The sequence below is a fragment of the Malaclemys terrapin genome, chromosome 3 (genome assembly GCF_027887155.1).
Source record: "Malaclemys terrapin pileata isolate rMalTer1 chromosome 3, rMalTer1.hap1, whole genome shotgun sequence".
In the NCBI taxonomy this organism is placed as follows: domain Eukaryota; kingdom Metazoa; phylum Chordata; order Testudines; family Emydidae; genus Malaclemys; species Malaclemys terrapin.
Genome location: NC_071507.1, coordinates 44,632,800 through 44,653,029, shown reverse-complemented (window position 1 = coordinate 44,653,029; position 20,230 = coordinate 44,632,800). Strand labels below are relative to the sequence as shown.

The following is a 20,230-nucleotide window of genomic DNA, read 5'->3' as shown; positions in this document are numbered from 1 at the left end:
CCTCTACCCCTATATAACGCAACCCGATATAACACGAATTCGGATATAACGCGGTAAAGCAGCGCTGCGGGGGGGGCGGGGCACACTCTGGTGGATCAAAGCAAGTTCGATATAACGCGGTTTCACCTATAACGCCATAAGATTTTTTGGCTCCCGAGAACAGCATTATATCGAGATAGAGGTGTATATGAGTTGTCCCACCTTGTTGAATTGTGGCCTATTTTCTATTTTTCTCCTCTTGTTTCCCCACCTTCTCGTGTTTCCTAGTTTCCATCCAGGTGCCTCTCCCTTTCCTAGATCCTGTCTACTCCATTCTTGCTAAAAATAAATGTCCAGATGCTATTATCTGCTTCATTCCATAGTCAAGCATGCCATCTCTGCCTGTATCCCTGATGTACAACACCATAGTGTAGGAATCTACATTATAAGCAGGGTTTGGATTTGATCTTCTGTAAAAGATCCCTGTCAACAGTCTGGTCCAGTCCCTATTTCTGAATGGACACCAGTCTGTTCTGAGGGGATCCATCTTCTGAATCTAACATGCTGCTAAACTCCCTGCATCTAGGCAGTGCCTCATGACTATTCCTAGTATTGGGTCCCTTGTTTATGTACTGCCAGGAAACACAAGCTACTTTTGATTGCTGAGAAATCAGTGGGAACAAAACAGTATGTATTCTCTATTTAATCAGAAAGATATTTTAAGATGGTTTCACTTTTATCTCTGGATAGATAGTCAAGGAGTTAACTACTCAGCTGGACTAGTGCAGTGCTAGAATAGAGCAGTATTGTTTATAGTTGAAACAATACCAGTTTGTTTCTGATGAGTACTCATGGTTATATACTACATTGTTTCATAAAAGCATAGAGTAGACAAATGCAAATATTCACTGCTTGCACTCAGTACAATTTACTCCATTTTTGCCTTACTGAAGACACTGCTCAGTTGGAACTCTGGAACTAGGACAGTTGTCTTGTATTGTGTACAGGGGGAACTTGCTGCTTTAAAAGGCTGAAACTTTGTCTCTAGTTTTAGCTGTAAATTCACACAGTTGTGTATGGGAGCCTATCAGGCAAACCAGAGACAGCCTCTAGATACAGATTCCTATACGATCCCAATGTGTTGCAGTATGAAAAGGACAAATTAATGACTATGTTATGTATTTGCAAGAATAAAGTTTCTAAAATTACTGTATAAGGGGAATTCAGAGGAATCTGTTCCCTATCACCCAGGTCTGTAGAGAAGATGGGGAGAGACCCATGATGCTGCTGTCTTACATGAACTGGGGGAACCTTAAGCTGTTTTCCTGCCCCAGTGCAAGTTCGTAGAGGCCAACAATCTTCAGGCAATTTCCTAGCAGGATCTTGTTCATATGGCTATTCAGATTACCCGTAGAATGAGCTATTTAGCCAGAAGAGAGGTCACTCACAAAGACCTGGCTGCTAGAAACTGGGTCATTGATGATGCACTTCAGGTTAAGATTACAGACAATGTGCTATCCCAAGACCTAGTCCCCATGGATTATCATTGTCTGGGAGATAATGAAAACAGGCCAATGTGATAGATGGCTCTTGAAAGCTTAGTTAACAATGAAATTTCCAGTGCTAGTGATGGGGATTTGGAGTAACATTGTGGGAGCTGATGACTTTAGGGCGGATTCTGTATGTGTATATTGATCCTTTTGAGATGGCTGCGTAGTTAAAGGATGGATACAGAGTTGATACTGAATTTAAAAGGGGATTCAAAGTTGACAGTGTTTTGTTTTAGCACTGCTCTTATTTCAAGCAGAAAAGCTACAGATTGAGTTTTCAGGTAAAAGTTCAAAATGTTCCTCAGTGACTTAGGACACTAAGTGCCAATTTCAAAAGTGATATGGGCACTTAGGGACTCAGCAACTCCCGGAGGCTGCTAAAGTGGTTATATTGCTTTTGAAAATGCGTGTTACGGTCCTAAGTCACTTAGACACTTTGGAAAGTTCAATTCTCTTTACTGCCAAGAAATAGAACACAATGTAACCACGAAGAAAAGAAGTAAGTTGTGAACAAACTATTCTGAATACTATTAATGTATTTATTATTATTATTTATTATTATTATTGTATATTATGGTACCACATAGAAGCCTTCAACCAGTCTCATTTTGCTAGGTACTGCACACAGACATAATAAACAGAGTGTCCCTGGCTCAGTGACTTTACAATCTAGCTGCACCATATGAGGAGACAATAACAGGTGGATAAACAAATAAATTGAGGGAGGATAAGGTAACCAGAGAAACAATCCTAACTAGCTCAATAAGTGAAAGTGTCAGCACACCAATTGCCTAGCTATTGTTGAGTGGTTTATAGGTAGTGCAGTAGAGGTGAATTTTAAGTCAGAATTTGAATTATGGTAACACACACAAAATAATTTAGTCTACTAAGCTGGTCACATTTTACAATGTATTTTACAGTAGTAAAGTTAAGTCTGGGAACCTCCCTGTTAAAATCTTGTAAACCATCTCAAGAGGCTGAATGGAATAAATTTGAGTCAGTGATGATAAAAGTACAGATTATACAGAATTTCCATGATTCTAACTTTTTCAGGCTAAAGGAAAGTGATACAGCACCGCTAGAGATACACAGACTTAATTACACCACGGGATAAGTAGGGCTGCGCCAATGAAGGACAAAGTTGACAGGAAAAAGAAATTGTAAGTAAAGATGGCAGTGTCATGCCAAACTTGTGACAAATGAAATGGCTGTGCTTTCACTGTTATTACAGCAAGGCAGCACTCAAGGGGAAAAGCAGAAGATTGACAAATAAAATGGAAACCAGAATCAAAGATAAATAGGCACTGGCAATAAATATCTTGCTATTTGTACATTAAGGGTGAAATCCTGGCTCCAGTGAAATCAATGGGAGTTTTATACTAGTATTTTAGGTCAGTGCTTCCCATACTGTCAGCCATTGCTTCCTTGGGGAGCCACAAATGGTTCATGGGGGAGCCCCTGGTGTTTGGGAATAAAAAAAAAGTCCTGTCTAAAGAAACAGTTGCTCCTCACAAAGCCATAGGAGCATCTTATATTGTGACCAGGTGAAGTGCAAAATGCACACAGGCACACGCCATAGGCAAGGCCCTTCTACTTTCAGCAATAGTAGATGTATAGAATTATGATTAGTGAGCACGCAGCCATGACACTGAAAACCATTCCTATGTCACATAATGCCATCTGTCGATGCACTGATGGATGCAGAAAATGTCCAGGATAGACCAAGTTTATAGACCCAGGAAAGAGGAGTCAATATTTTGCACTGCACCTGGATGAATCCACACACATAGCCAATATGGCTCAGCTTCTATGTTATGAGAGATTTGTCACAGCTGGTCCAATAGTTGAAGAACTTCTATTTTGCAAAAAAATCCCAACCCAAACAACCACTGAGGAAATATTCAAGACCCTTGATACATTCATAGCAGAGGAAAGTTTCAAATGGACTATATAGGTGGGTTTTGCACTGATGAGGCAGCAGCTATGACAAGAAAGACCAGTGGAGGTGCAGCACAAATCAAGTGGTGTCAGCAGCAGTCTGGATACACGGCATAATTCAGTGCCAAGCTTTGGCATCAAAAAAGTTGCAACCTGAAGTACATGAGGCCCTTAAAATTGTTATTAAAATTATTAATTTTGTAAAATTCCAGGCAGTGAACACACATTGTTTTAGTATGCAGTATGACTAGATGAGCTCTGAGCCCACTCAACTTCTGTTTCACAGTGAGGTCTGGTGCTGGGGATGGGGGAAAGTGTTACAACCCTCTTTGAATTGCATGATGAAATGAGAATTTTCCCCCTGGGAAAACAGACCTTCCAGATTACACATGTAATGTGGACTTCTTGACTTACCTGATGGACGTATTTGGCAAATTGAATGTACTGAACCTAACACTTCAAGGTAGAAGTACAAATATACCAGATATAAAAGAAGATCAAGGGATTCATGAAGAAACTTTGTCTTTGGTGAAGTCACATTGAAAAGGGAATTATTGAGATGTTTCCAGTGTTATCAGACTTTTTAAAAGAACAAAGTGAAAATAACCAAAATGCCATTAAAGATCAAAGATCAACTAATTTGTCTGGGTTGTATTCCCATTTTGATTAATATTTTCTTGGCATTGAACATTAATCTCCAGATACTGACTGGATTCTAAACCCATTCTCAGTAATTGTTGACTCCATTCCAACGTTAAGTTAAAGCAGAGGACAAAGAACTCAGTGATGAAACTATGAAAGTGCTGGTTCTGTGAGTCTGGATTTTCAGCAACGATTTCTGTGAAAATTAAACAGAGAAATAGTTTAAACTTGGAAACTGACTTATGTCTGGTGCTGTCACAGATTCAACCAATCATTGTGCATCTATGCAGTTTGAACGAGGCCCATCCTTGTTGGTAAAATCTTAGGCTGTGTCCAAACATGCCATAAATCCATATTTTCAAATTATAGTTTGAAAAAACCTGAATTAGATTGGCTTTTATAATTAAGCATATATCATATAGTTAAAAAAAGTCACAAAACTGTCTAAACTCTAGTGTGCCTCTTGAATCTAGTGTCTTGAACTATTGAATCTGGTGTCCTGAGTTAGTAAAAATATTGTATTTTGTTCTGAGGAGCCAAAATATCTCTAAGTACTAAAAGGTTTGCGAACCATGCTTCTAGGTAACTTTGCGGTCGGTAGGGCAGACACATTAAAAAGAGCGATGTCGAAGACTATATTGGATGCTTTGAACCATATCCCCAGTTCTGAAATTAAGGGAACTATGTGGATTTATATCAACGGGAGATAGTATTTGTATTACTGTAGCACCGAGGAGTCTTAGTCGTAGACTAGGACCTCATTGTGCTAGGCTGTGTACAAACACAGAACACAAAACGATAGCCACTGCCCCAAAGAGCTTACAATATATGTACGACAGCTGGAGGCAGACAGACAGACTGATGCGGAAGGATAAGGAAACAAGGAGACAATACTGGTCTGCATCATAGGCAGTGGTCTTTGCACACCAACAGCCTAAAACAGTCAGGTTTTTTGTAGGCATCACAGCAAAATAGAGTTTTGAGGAGGGATTTGAAGGTGGATAATCACAGGGCTTTGCGGAGGTTTACGGGGAGCTCCTTCCAATTGTGAAGGGCAGCATCAGAGAAAGCACAAAGGTGTTTGTTTTAAAATGTAACAAGTGCATAATGGAGACTGGCATCTCTTGTCCCTTTGTGACTATAAAAACATCTTCAAGTTGTACCCTTTTGCCCAAGGGAGAAATCTCTTGAAGTAGTGATCAACTGCAGTGTACCATAGGTATGACATTGATAGTGTTAATCTGTAAAATATGAGGATACATTAACAGACCTTATACATAAGAACGATGTACTGTCACTGAAAACTTTTCAGGCTACAATATAAAGTGCAGAAAACATTTCGCATCTATCACGTTAGAAAGGTCAGTCTTGGTAAAACTGCTTAAAAACATGTGCATTGCTCTGTACAGTGTTACTGCAATACAGAAGAACCACAATAAAACATGAATAGTCCCATAAAAGTGTATTGATCTCCTGCTTTACCACATCACATACACACTAGGGAGTATGTTCCCGTTTCCAAGTGCAGGGATTTATGATCAAAACCCTTCCACATTGAAGTGAAACCATGCTGCACCTCTAAGTGTGGTCTGAGACTTACTGAATGTAGTACAGCAAAATTTCCAATAGCAAAAGGAATATTTTGTATTGTACTATTATTGTATAACTAAATTAGTATAACAGATCTTTTTGACATGTTACTTAAAATAGTTTGTCTTTCTACACTAAAATTTAAACAGTGATCAATACCAGGTGCACTCATTACTGTTACTGATGTAGAATGTGCTAGTGTACAGAAGGCCTTGTTGTCCAGATCCAATCCAACATTGAACTCTGATTTTTTTTTACTCGATATATTTACAATCTGAACTACAGCTATTAAAAAAAAGGGACAAAAAGGTGGACCTGGAGAACTATAGACCAATCAGCCTAACTTTGCTACCTAGAGAGAGATTGGAACAAATTGCTAAACAGTCAGTTTGTAAAGTATCTAGAGCAGGGGTGGCCAACCTGAGCCTGAGAAGGAGCCAGAATTTACCAATGGCAATTTATATTGCCAAAGTAATGTGCCAAAGAGCCACAGTAATACATCAGCAGCCCCCCATCAGCTCCGCCCCCACCCCCACTCCCAGCACCTCCCACCCACCGGCAGCCCTGCCGATCAGCGCCTCCCCCTCCCTCCTTCAGCTGTTTTGTGGCATGCAGGAGGCTTGGGGACTGGGAGGAGCCAGGGCACTGCAGACTCTGGGGAGGGGTGGAGTGGGGGCAGGGCCGGTGGCAGAACCAGGGATTGAGCAGTGAGCACCTCCCGGCACATTGGAAAGTTGGCACCGGTAGCTCCAGCCTCGGAGTTGGTGTCTATACAAGGAGCCGCATATTAACTTCTGACGAGCTGCATGTGGCTCTGGAGCCACAGGTTGGCCACCCCTGAGCTAGAGGATAATAAGGTGATAAGTAATAGTCAACATGGATTTGTTCAGAACAAATCATTTCAAACCAATTTCCTTGTTTGACAGGGTAACTGGCTTAGTGGACGGGGGGAGTAGTAGACATGATATAGCTTGACTTTAGTAAGGTTTGACACAGTCCCACATATATAGTGTAGCTGTAGCCGTGGTCGGTCCCAGGATATTAGAGAGACAAGGTGGGTGAGGTAATATCTGTTATTGGACCAAGTTCTGTTGATGAGAGTCCTACATGACATTCTCAAAAGCAAACTAGGGAAATATGGTCTAGATGAAATTACTGTAAGATGGGTGCACAACTGGTTGAAAAACTATACTCAAGAGTAGTTATCAATGGTTCAATGTCAGACTTGGAGGACATATCAAGTGGGGTCCCACAGGGATCTGTCTTGGGTACAGTACTGTTCATTATTTTCATTAATGACTTGGATGTTGGAGTAGAGAGTATGCTTATAAAATTTGTGAATGACACCAAGTTGGGAGGGGTTGCAAGCACTTTGGAGGACAGGGTTAAAATTCAAAATGATCTTGATAAATTGGAGAATTGGTCAGAGATCAATAAGTTGAAATTCAATAAAGACAAGTGCAAAGTACTTCACTGAGGAAGGAAAAATCAAATGCACAAATTCAAAAAGGGAAATAACTGGCTAGGCAGTAGTACTGCAGGAAATAAACTGGGGGTTATGGTAGACCACAAATTGAATATGTGTCAATAGCATGATGTTGCAAAAAAGGCAAATGCCATTCTGGAATGTATTAATAGGAGTGTCGTATGTAAGATATGGGAGGTAATTGTTCTGCTCTACTTCGCACTGGTGAGGCCTCAGGAGGAGCACTGCGTCCAGTTTTGGACACCACACTGTAAGAAAGATATGGACAAATTCGAGAGAAAGTCCAGAGGAGAGCAACAAAAACAATAAAAGATTTAGAAAACATGATCTATGAGGATAGGTTGAAAGAACTGGGCATGTTTAGTCTGAAGAAAAGAAGGCTGAGGGGAGACCTAATAACAGTCTTCAAATATGTAAAAGGTTGTAAAGAAGACTGCAGAAATTGCTCACTATGTCCTCCAATGGTGGGACAAGAAGATTACTTTGCAGCAACGGAGATTTAGATTAGATATTAGAGAAAACTTTCTAACTGTAGGGGGAGTTAAACTCTTGAATAGGCTTCCAAGGGAGCTTGTGGAATCCCCGGAATTGGAGGTTTTTAATAGGTTAGACAAACACCTGTCAGGGATGGTCTAGGTATACTCAGCGCAGGGGGCTGGGTTAGATGACCTTTTGAAGTCTCTTCCAGTCCTACATCTCTGTGATTCCATATGTATGCCCTAACCCCATAAATAGAATATTAAGTCACAGCAGTTTATGTCTTCTGAGTACTGTCAGTAAGCATATATACAATTTACAGATATTGGATCTGATTTCTCCCCTCTCACCAATTTTTACACTAGTGTGACTCTGATTTACACCAGTATTAAGTAAGAGGACAATCCTGCCCCTTATCTTCATTTAAGGGCCCTCCATTTCTTATTTTAAAAATGTGATGATTGGGGTTAATAATTAAGCACTGCGTAAGAGCTAGACATTATTATTTCTATTTGTTACTATTTAATAATAATAGTATGCCGCCTCTTTAAAAATATGCTAGTCTCTTTGGAGGATGGGAGGTGAGGGAAGAGGAGGTTGTGCCTGTACATAACCTGTCTTTCAGAAGCATGGGGGAAGAGATCCCTTGCCTTGAGGCTGGGCACAGAAAGCCTGCAGCTTTGCTTTCAACCCCTGGAGCTCCATATTACAAACACCTAGTCCTGTTGTTTGAGCAATCAGTATGCCACTGTTCATAGGAGCGGGTGCTTGTGAAATGAAATACAATGGTGGGGAAAGCAGACTAGAGTTAAGTTATGAATAGGCATCCAAACTTTTGAATACGCATCTGAACTTTCAGACCTTTGAGATCTGCCACTGCTATTTTTAAAGCAAATCAAAATTAAAATCTTTAAAGACATATAGTTGCAGTTCTTGGCTTCCTAACAGATACTGCTCAAGCAACTGACCTTTGAAAGTAGCAAGTTGAACATGTTGGCTCTAAGGACTTGTCTATATGGGAGAAATTGACTGGCATAGCAATTCTAGAATAGTTCTAATTTTATTAATTTTCTATTCCTGAAAAATTCCCCAGTTTGTGTTGGAGTAAAAGTGATTTTATTCTGGAATAATTACTTCACTGAGTATTATTCTGGAATAAAGTCACTGGAAGAATGTCCACATGGAGAGCTATTCCAGTATATGGAATAACTAAGTTCACAATACCTGTGCTTAGGCCTTGGGCAGTTAAAACATTCACTTAAATGTTGCATTCCTATTTGTTGGTTTTTGAAACACCAATTACCAAATATAATGATCACTTGTAAAATTTGTTCTGCTTTAAGTGAATGTTACAGAATACACCCTTAATTTATATTTCAATAAACAGTTAATAAGTTTTAAAATAGCATTATTTTCTTGATGTTTAAAAATAAAATAAATACTGGTATGTGTCTGCACTCAGGGCCGGCTCTAGCTTTTTTGCCACCCCAAGCAAAAACAAACAAACAAACTGGCAGCCGCAGGGAGCACCTGGAGGGTGGTCAAGGCAGCTCGCAGAGGGGTGAAGGGCGGCGGCTGCTCACTCCCTCCTCCCGTGGGCAGCCACTCACAGCCTGCTCACAGCTAGGCGAGAGGGGCTCCCCCCTCCGGCCTTGGGGTGCCTCTCTCAGCCGGGCAGGCGGAGCCCCCGAGGGCTGCAGGAGGTGCTGGCTCAGCCGCTCCTTTAAAGGTGGCTCAGCCGGGCCAGGCTCAGAGCGGTGCAGGAGGTGGAGGCCGGTGCAGGCGGCAGAGAGTGGTGCATCCTGGGGAGCCCGGCAGCATGGTGAGCGGCGGGGATCGCTAGTTCCTGCCCCCCTGGGCCGGGGTCCATGCCCCTGCAGGGCTGGGCAGGGACTGGCGGAGCGCAGGGAGCTGGCCGGGGGCTCCGGAGCAGATTGGCTGGAATGCCGCCCCTTACAATATGCTGCCCCAGGCACATGCTTTCTGATCTGGTGCCTGGAGCCAGCCCTGTCTGCACTAAAGACTGCTACACAGGGACTTTTTTGTGATAAGAGAAATCTCAGTGAGTTGACACTGCAGGATTTGGGAATTTTTTGTGAAAACGTAAATTTCACAAAAATTGTGCTCATTCATTTCCGTTGAGAGAACTGAAGTGTTCGAGAAATACATTTTCAATAATTACCTGCATTACATATATAATAGTATAAATCTAGAGGTCAACTTATATGGATAATGATTGTATAATATTTAATTCTGAATTTGTGGTTATCATATTGAAGATTTAATAACCTGATCATAAAATTAAAGATATTTAATTATTACATTTTCTATCCTCTATGAATGTTCTTAATTACTCTGGAACGTATTTTACCAGCATTTTAAAGCAGACTTCCCCACTGATATAAGTGGAATCTCTCCTTAACAACTGAGGGGATGATGTGGCTCTGTTTTTTAAAAATATGGACCAAATCTTGCTTGCCTTACTGACAGATAGTTCCAGGGAGTCAATGTGAACAGTAGTTGGGAAACTAAATTTAAAGTGTTCATGTAATATGTGTATTTCTGCACGCCGAGAAAGGGTTAAATTTTTAACTCTAATTGTTTTCTCTAGTTAGGGCGATCCAAAACTCATTGAAGTCAAGAACGTTCTTATTATTGACTTCAGTGGGCTTTGTCAAGCGCTTGATGCCTTGAGGTCCAGCTGTGGAGTCCTGACACATTAAAATTCCAGTAGACGTTAAGGACTGCAGAAATTGGTCCTTTATGTTTGAGATTTACTCTAAGGATTAAATCCTGGCCTCATTAAAGTCAATGGCAAAACTCCAACTGACCAAAGTGAGCCTTTCCCTTTTTCATTGTTTACCTCTAATAAGTGGCTTTATCTTTGTGAATCTACTGCATAATGTATGTTAACATCATTGTTTATGTTTCATGAATATTGACAAGTATCTTTTTTAAACCTGCAGCACGTAGTGGAGGCAATAAATACAGGAATCATACCTTTAAGAAACACATCTCAAATCAGTCACTGGGACATGGGAAGTTCCTTCTTCTTTGCTGGCACTGTTATTACCACCATAGGTAGGACACAACTTATTATATTTTTACAGTACATGAGCTGTAATTTAATTTCAAATATGTATGAGCATGGATGGCAGTGGGGATTAATAGCAATGATGGCAAATCTTCTAATTTATAATAGAGTTACTCTGTTGCCTTAGGGATAGAAATACGAGATTTCCTTCAGGGATGCAGACTATCTAAGTGACCCATTAATGAGAAGTAGATTTCTGTGATATGTCTTTAATAGAATGTGAAAAAGTTTTGTGAGGCGAAAGTAATGTTTGAATTTAGTAGCCATGTTATCAAAATAGCTCAATATTAGATGTTTTAAATCAAATTTGTGCTTTAAGCCATTGTGGTATGCTGAGCTGCAGATCTCTGCAAACATGCATTTTTACTGTTGACCTTTATAAATTCCAAGTGAGATGAGAAACTTCTAGGGATTCAGTTTAACCTTACTCAGGGCCGGCTCCAGGCACCAGCGTAGCAAGCAGGTGCCTGGGGCGGCCAATGAAGAGAGTGGCGGCACGTCCGGCCGTTCGGCAGCAATCCGGCGGCGGGGCCATCACTCCCTCTTGGAGCAAAGGACCTGATGCCGTAGAATGAAGTGGCTTTTTTTTTTTTTTTTTTTGCTTGGAGCGGCAAAAATGCTAGAGCTGGCCCTGACCTTACGTAGGGTACGTCTATACTTACTTCCTGGTCTGGATGTAAGCGATCGATCTTCTGGGATCGATTTATCGCGTCTTGTCTACACGCGATAAATCAATCCCGGATCGATCCCGGAAGTGCTCGCCGTCGACGCTGGTACTCCAGCTCAGCGAGAGGAGTACGCTGCATCGACGGGGGAGCCTGCCTGCCACGTCTGGACCCGCGGGAAGTTCGAACTAAGGTACTTCGAATTCAGCTACGTTATTAACGTAGCTGAATTTGCGTACCTTAGTCCGAAGTGGGGGGTTAGTGTGGACCAGGCCTAAGGGCTGGTCTTCACTACAGGGAGATTGACACTGCTGCAATCGATGCAGCAGGGATCGATTTAGCAGACCTGCTAAATCGATGGCAGAGTGCTCTCTGGTTGACCCCGGTACTCCAGCTCTCCGAGAAGAGTAAGGGAAGTAGACCGGAGAGCATCTCCCATCGATGCAGCGCAGTGAAGACACTGGGGTAAGATGACCTAAACTACGACTTAGTCTAACGTAACTTAGGTGGACTTACCCCCGTAGTGAAGACAAGTCGAAAATCCATTATAAAAATGGCTTTCATAGTCAGACTAGCATGCAACAGCTTGGCTTGCTTTTCAGCAAGTTCCTGTTTGGTTCAATGAATCTCAGAGCTGCCAGATGATTTGTCTGTGGTCACATGCTTAGTCAGCAGTTGGCAACATAGACTCTTTCAAACTCTTAAGAGCCATTTCTCTGCTGTGCAGGTGTAAATAAAAGCAATATTTGACTTTTTAAGTCCTTTGTTCTGACCTCAAGACAATGCAGCTTCCTTATATCCTAGATATTGATTTATGTATGTGCAGTCCTTTTTGTTCTCCTGTTTATTTTAAATTATGGGATAAGTCTGTAGGGGATAGAATGGGCACCCATAAAATATTTATAAATTTAAAGAAAAAATAAAATTATAAATGCAGCATGTAGTCAATTATGCAGATCATTTTAGCACCGTTAAAATTTTTATTGTAATGTAATCTTTACATACCTTTCTTCCAGGAAAAGGATGCTCTCTTCAATTGTGTTTAATACAGTGACTTGAATTCCTCTTTTATATAGGTGCATTTTATATTCCATTTATTGGCTGTAAGTTTATATCTGTGTATATACATGAGTGTGTGTATGAGCATTTTGTGATAGACCCAGACCAGTTGGGAACAGCAGAATAGCAGAAGGGAGATATACTGGCCACTGGATAAGTAGTTTTCTGTTCCCTGAGTGACCAGAGCAGGGGCTGCTCCAGGCTAATAGACCACCTGACTCCAATTAACCTGCTAAGAGTCGGGTGAGGCAATTAAGCACCTGACTCTAATTAAGGCCCCTCTGATGCTATAAAAGGGCTCACTCCAATCAACCCAGGGAGCCAGAGGAGAGGAAGTGTGTGTGAGGAACTGGGAGCAAGAGGTGTGCAAGAAGCTGCGAGTGAGTAGGCATACTGCTGGAGGACTAGAAGTACAAGCGTTATCAGACATCAGGAGGAAGGTCCAGTGGTGAGGACAAAGAAGGTGTTGGGAGGAGGCCATGGGGAAGTAGACCAGGGAGTTCTAGGTGTCGTGCAACTGTACCAAGAGGCACTCTAAACAGCTGCAGTCCACAGGACCCTGGGCTGGAACCCGGAGTAGAGGGTGGGCCCGGGTTCCCCCCATACCTCCCAACTTCTGATCAAACACAGGAGGAATTGACCTGGACTATAGCTTCTACCAGAGGGGAAGGTCTCTGTGCTGTTTCCTGACCCATAAGGTGAATTTGTGAAGCGAGCAAATCCGCCAATAAGCACAGGACCCACCAAGGTAGAGGAGAAACTTTGTTACAATATATATAATAATATGTGTGTAAGTCTGTAATGTTTTGGCAAGTCATAAACAACCAAAATAATCAGCATATAGGATGAAATCCTGGTCCCATTGAAGTCAATTGCAAAATTCATATGCTCTTCAATGAGTCCAGGATGTCACCTATAGTGAAACATAAAAGAAATTATCAAAATATAAATGTCAATCTAATATATGCCAACAAAATCAAGGGAATTCAGAAGCAAGGCTATGACATTGGCCTTGAGTCACCCTACTTTATCTAATATCAATAGGCTTTTTTGCCTCAAATTAATCTCACTTTAATGGTGTAATATGTATTAGAAGTTGTCAAGAATTTATTCTAGTTCATTAGGGTTTTCTTTCTAAATTCCTCATTTCTTCCTATTATTTTGAATATTTTAAACAATAGGAAGAAATAAGGCATTTAGTTCCAAATAATCCAGCATGCACAGTCCTGAATAGAACTGAGTGAAATCAAAATATCCTTCCTGCAGGACATTCTAATATTTTAACCTTTTGTTTGTGACCCGAATCAGGACAAAGAATTGAAACATCAAAAACTTTTGTGGAATGACACATTTTTAAAAAATGATTTGGAAATGGTGAAGTATTTCATTTTGGCATTTTCTATCAAAACAAAATATTTTGGTTTTCCTGAAACTAAATGTGTTTTGTTTCAGTTTGTTGAACTGTTCCAAAATGTTTCATTTAGAGTCAATTCAGTATTAAACTGCATTCCCCTATAGTGGCACCAGGGCACCTTTGCTCCTAGAGGGAGTGAGGGACCTGCCGCCTCCGAATTGCCGCAGGTGCCACCCCCTCCCTTGGCTGCCCCAAGCACCTGCTTGTTAAGCTGGTGCCTGGAGCCGGCCCTGGGTGGCACATAGAAGTTGTAATTCAGGTTTGATGCCCCAATTCTTTCCTAGGCCCATACTCCCTGGCCAGAAGACCTTTCAAGGAGCCATATGACTTCCTTGATGTATCATCCTGCTTAGGCACAGGAGAGAAGTACCGTGGACATCAAGCCTGCTCCATAGAAAAGAATGGGGGTATTAGGCCTCAGAATTACATCTCCCATGAAGCAATGTGTCACAACAGGGAAATGCAGTTTAATGCTGAACTAACTTCAAATGCAACATTTTGGATCAGGTCAATAAGCCAAAATAATTAGATTTGGTTGAAATGACCCCAAATTAAACATTTTGTATCACTTTTCCTAGCAGAAAATCAAAACATTTTGGCAAAATCAAAATAATTCTTCAGAAATTTCAAATGTGCAGAAACTGCATTTTCCACTGATGGAAAATTCCTGACCAGCTCTTGTCCTGCACAAAGGCTTATTTTTGTTTCTAAATAATATAGGCACTACATTAAGAACTATGTTTGTTCTTTTGTTTCCTAATCCTTCCTAGATTAATAAACAAAATTCTAAACTGAATTAGGCAATAGAAATTATCCTCACTTCTAAAATGTACTAGTTACCCCCACCCAAAGTCATGGCTTTACATTGTAACATATTTGACATCACATCATCCCATTGTGACACAGAGGTTATGTCTACACTTACCGGGGATTGACGCTGCTGCAATCAATGCAATGGGGGTCGATTTAGCAGGGCTAGTGAAGACCCGCTAAATTGATGGCAGAACACTCTCCGGTTGACTCCGGTACTCCACTGGAATGAGAGGAGTAAGGTAAGTCAACAGGAGAGTGTCTCCCATTGAGGCAGCATGGTGTAGTGCTGTAAGTCAGCCTAAGCTACGTCGACTCCAGCTACATTATTCACGTAGTTAGAGCAGCGTAACTTAGGTCGACTTACCCCGGTAGTGTAAACAAGGCAAGGGATGCAAATTGATGATGGTGCAGAGGGCTTGTGATGTGCTGGAAACTTGGCTGCCATGAAAACCCTGAGAGAAGTGATTAAATCAGAACTAGTGTTAATTTATGCTGTGATTTTGCTGGTCCTGCAAAAAAGTATTCTCAGTGTGTGATTTGACTCCTTATAGCGTGATGACATGTGATCAAGTGATACTGAGTCTTGATGTTACAGAGCCTGAAATACATTTAGGAATTTCTGTCCTAAATGTATTTCAGGCTCTGTAACATCAAGACTCAGTATCACTTGATGAAACTGAGGCATTCCTGCCAATTTTGGGACAGATGGCAGTTACCAAATTTGATATTTTAAATGTTCATGAGACTGAAAATGCAGGCCATGGACATCCCGAAAGAGTTTTCATGTGATAGTCTATGCAGAATTCCAGAGGGAACTTTATAATTATTTTCTTATATTTGTTCATTCTTTAATAACAAGCAATACCTCAGCCATGTACTTGAATACATGAGAAAGATATTACTACCATTTACAGAAAATTATAGCTATTAAGTATAACAGCTGACAGCACGTACCCTGATTTTCTTAATTGCTCATCTATATAGATCTTTATCTAATCATTTCTACCACACTCATCACTGTAGCATCTAGGCATCTCAGAATTCTTAAGGGGACTGAAAGGTTTGCCTCTATAGAACTTTTGTTTAAACCTTCTCCCAGGAGTACAATTCCTGTTATATATTTATCCATCACTGTCAAGTAGACTGGCTACCACTTACCTGGAGGGATTGACAAACCTATAATTAGCGATTCATCATGGTGGTTGAACCTTTTTCTCTGCCGCACAATCAGAGGGACTAACAGGGAAAAGAGTTTTCAATTGGGTAAATTCAAATACTATAGTGATGGAGCCACATGAGTACATAGATAGATAGAGCTGTTCAAACCATGCCAATTTTGACAGACTTTCTAGGTGCTGTTGATGCATATGGTTTCACATTCTTTGAATTTCATTTAGAGTTTCAGATTCACTCAAACCCAGAATGATGTGGGCAAAGCAAGCACAAGCTATCAGCATTCATTATAGCTCTGTGCATTGCAGCTGGGTTCCTGGAGCAATAGTTTTTTCAAACCCAGAAGTGAAGCTAGTGGCTACTTGAAATTCTCATTTGAGGTATGCAGTTAGGTGAGAGAGGTTGGACTGAGAGGAGAAGGAAGCAGCTCAGCGAAATCTCGCTAATGGCTCTCTGACTGGGGTATCCAAAATTACTGAATTAGAAACCAATGAACAAAAAGCAAAGATAACACACGAGCATTTATTTTAATTTTAATTACGTTTCAATTTTAGGTTTTTTTTTTAAATAGGTGACTTTGCCTTGTAAAAAGTGTGAGAAGAGAAGCAGGATGATGCAGATGCCATGGCCCCATGTGGTCTCTGCTGTATCCCTTTGAGCAGAGAAAGATTTTGAATATAGGAACCCTTTATGCTGGTTGTGTCTGACTGCAACAGAAGTGTGGCATGGGCTGGTGGAGTCTCATTGAGGGAAACGCAGCTCTTTGATAACAGCTCAGCACCACCCAAGGCTGGTGAGTGCAGGGTCCTATTGCCAACAGCAGAATGGTGAAGTATGCAGAAATCCCTACTGCAAAGCCAGCAGATAGTTGTTGTCTCAGCTGCTGAGGAAGATGAGGGTGAAAATTGAGCATGTCAGCCAGCAAGAATGGACCATAAAGGAGAGAGGGAGGGATGGCTGAGAGATGGCTGATGTTCAGAGGGAAGTAGAGGGAATGTGACACCGGGAAGTGTGTCAAAAGGAACTGGTCTTGGCTTTGTTCATCAATGTGAGACCCTGGCCCAAGAAAGGACCTCAGAGGCTAACATTGGTGTTCCGTAGTTGCTGGGGGCAATTTTTGTTACAGGTATGGCAAAGAAATGGGAAACAATTAGGCCACTGTGGGTATATACACAGAATAGATGGTGGCTGCCTGGAACTCATGTCTCCCTGTTTAGTTTCATATAGAAATTATATCCCTCTGTTACCTCTTCACAAAGAGGTAAGTAACACTATCAAGGGTTGTTGGGTCACATGTTGGATCACGTTTGATGAAAAATATAAGGTAGCTATGCTATTAAGGCATTCCTGATCCAGGACCTTTGTACAAAATAAGTTAAGAAATACATAAAACTTGAGGTTGCACTGCGGATAGGGGGAAAAAAAACTTTTTCACCATTCCTTTCTGCTCTGGACAGTCTTTGTTGCCTGTGCACATTCAGTTTTGCCTACCCTTGGTAGGAAGCTGGAAGGAGAAGAACTAATAGGCCTGTCTCCATGAGAAGAACCCTTACATTTTAGATCCTGGGAAAATTCACTGCTGGATAGCAGGTGAGGAAAGGGGAATTCTCTCTCCAGAAGTCCAGTTTCAGACCTACATATAGAAAAGTAAAAAGAAACATGTTAGATGAAAGTTTCAAGACCCTCTGCAGTCCCTCAAGCTCACTTGGCTTTTTCCCTATGACAGCTTTCTCATCATACAAATTCATCAGTAATAATGTTCATAATGAAAAAATGCCCATAGACTCCTACAAATATCCCAGCTCCACCACAGCCAGCTGTAAGAATGCTGCTTTTTCTCCAGTCTGTCTACAATGACTTCTTGAAGCATCAGAATTACACAAACAGCAGCAATAATATTTAATAACTGTAATTTTTTAAACCACCAGAGAATGTAACATCTTACACAGCAGTTGTGGGGTAGAATCCGGTGTCTCGAGGGCTGGCTGCAGCTGCATTGCACACCTATTTTTAGGTCCTCCCATATGTAAGAATCTAATGGTTCCACAGGTAACTTCTGAGCTCTGGAGTATACTTTTAAGTGTATTGGTGCCCCAGCCAAAGAATTTTCTTGGCAACCTCTATAACCAAGTCTACAAAGCAGATTGCTTCATTTCTTTCTCCCCCTTATTCTCTCAGTCTTCTTTTCACTCTCTTTTCACTAGCCTCTCCATTTCTCATCAACTTGGGTTCTGGCTGGCTCGCCATCCAGAATTGTTATGTGCACCTGAAACTTGATGTCTTGGGTGAAAATGCATATCCCTTGCCTGAAACCACCAATGTTTGCACTGATCCCATACATGACAATATGGAACTTAGATTTCCAATACAATGCACTGTAATACTAAAACTCTCGTGCTTTTTGGCTCCAAATCCCTAGATCCTTATTACAGATATCAAGTGTTATCATAAAGCATAAAGAAATATGCATATTTTCATGAAATAAAATGCAGACTTTTAAAAAAAAAAAAAAAATCTGTTTTAGGAAACAATTGCAAATAGCAAACAATTGTTGGTATTCTAGAAGGCAGATCATGTTAGTCTACAGATCTGAACTAGCATTTGGCAGACAAAATTAAATTTTGCAATTTCACATTTGTAATTAGATGTCTGGTCTACATAGGTTCAAATACAATTTCATCATGAAGAATGTTGCCTGTAGCTCTGTGGAAGAATGTAACTCTGTGAATGATAGTATTTTTATGAAATCAGCACTTTTTAAACAACTCTTGTTATCTAGTTTATTGATTTGACTCAATTGTAAAATGGTACCGCTAACTGTCTTTGCTGGCAGACTTTCACTGCAGCTGTAAGGAATATGTGTTAACTCAGTAACCAAAAGCATAAACATATTGTATAATGCCAAATAGTCATTGTAGAGATCTGAGTTTGCAAATGACCTTTCTCCTTGGCTCAGCTGGATAAGGTAGTATCATCCACTCATCTCCATCAAATTATTCTCTTTTTCATTTTTGGTGTTACCCAGCAGCAAAAGCGTACAGTGTAGTTTTTAGTGGCACCATATAATTTAAATTAAACAGATGAAGTAACATCTTTCCACCTACACTTATCTCCCCTCCAAACATCCACACAATTTAGAACAAGTCCTGGAATGAGGGGTCATTTGTATTGTTCCCATAAACATTTGAGTGAGCTGTCAAGGATCAATATAAATATTACATTTCAAAAGAGTACTGGTATTAGTTTATCTGCTTATAAATGCTGAGACCTCATAACGATAAAGAATATATAATATAGTTGGCCAAGATATGTTATGTGATTTTTTTTTTCCATCTTGGCATAGTTCAGACCTTTACAGTGCAAGGCTATCACTTGAACAAAACTAGAATAAATGCACTAAATTTTGCTGATGCAAATTCCTGTGGGGCATTCCTCTACTTGAGTGCTACAGAAACTGGCTGTCAAAGATTAATAGGATGTTGCAATAACCTACTGTCAGAAAGCAACAAGTGTTAGCTTAATTAACTTCATACAAGGAATTGGTGTATAGATATATCTTAAAACAATGTATAGATTCTATACAGCTGTGAAATCCACCTTACCAGATGCAATTGCAAAGGGAAATCTGAATATGATAGGACTGTATGAGATGTTATCAGAAAAACAGTCTACTACCTATTTTTGTGTGCCTGAAAATTTCTGCTTATGAGGAACTCAGGGACTTTTAAAATGTAAAAATGCCAAGAATACTCTCTAGGCTTTTCTACTTTGAATTAACGTATGCCACATCATGGGCCTACTTCATCCCCCTTGTAAATATCTTGATGTCAGTGGGTTTCTTGTCAAATTCTTCTCTGGCTTTTCCTCAAGTTATTTCATTTTTTCTGCATTGTGACCTTTGCAGTATGTGACCGATGGGACTTTGCCAGTCAGAGAACCTTCCTCCGTTTTCTATCCAGGGTTCCAGTTAAGGCACCATCAAGCCATAGCAGTGAGCCTTCCCTCTACTACTGGCTTGGAAATGCAAAGGGTTAAGTAGAGGTCACGGAGCTTCTGACAGGGATATGTTTCTGGGGGAAAGGGGAGAGTAACCTGTTGCAGATATTCATAGGGGTGGTGCAGGCAGAAGGTGGCAGAGAAGCAGATGGTGTTATGAGTATGTAGTGATGAGAGACATTTCATGGGTGGTTGCTAGGGGATGAAGGGTTTTAGGAGCCAGAACTAGATGTGGCCCTCCACCTCTTACTTTGCACACAACCCACACCCCACACCTCATTTCTGCTCTTTAGCAATGCATTTTTTCTATCTTTAAAAATATATTATTCTAACATAAAGAACTATTTTGTTTAA

At 40.7% G+C, this 20,230-nt stretch overlaps 1 protein-coding gene across 3 annotated transcripts in view; it reads left to right on the top strand.

Moving 5' to 3' along the window:
* Window positions 1-20,230, top strand: part of KCNK2 (potassium two pore domain channel subfamily K member 2) — a 201,821-nt gene that overhangs the window by 85,836 nt on the left and 95,755 nt on the right. For all 3 annotated transcript variants that reach the window (XM_054022787.1, XM_054022786.1, XM_054022788.1), the window contains one exon: window positions 10,629-10,743. In XM_054022787.1, coding sequence (XP_053878762.1) covers window positions 10,629-10,743 — 115 coding nt within the window. The remainder of the gene's footprint in view (window positions 1-10,628; window positions 10,744-20,230) is intronic.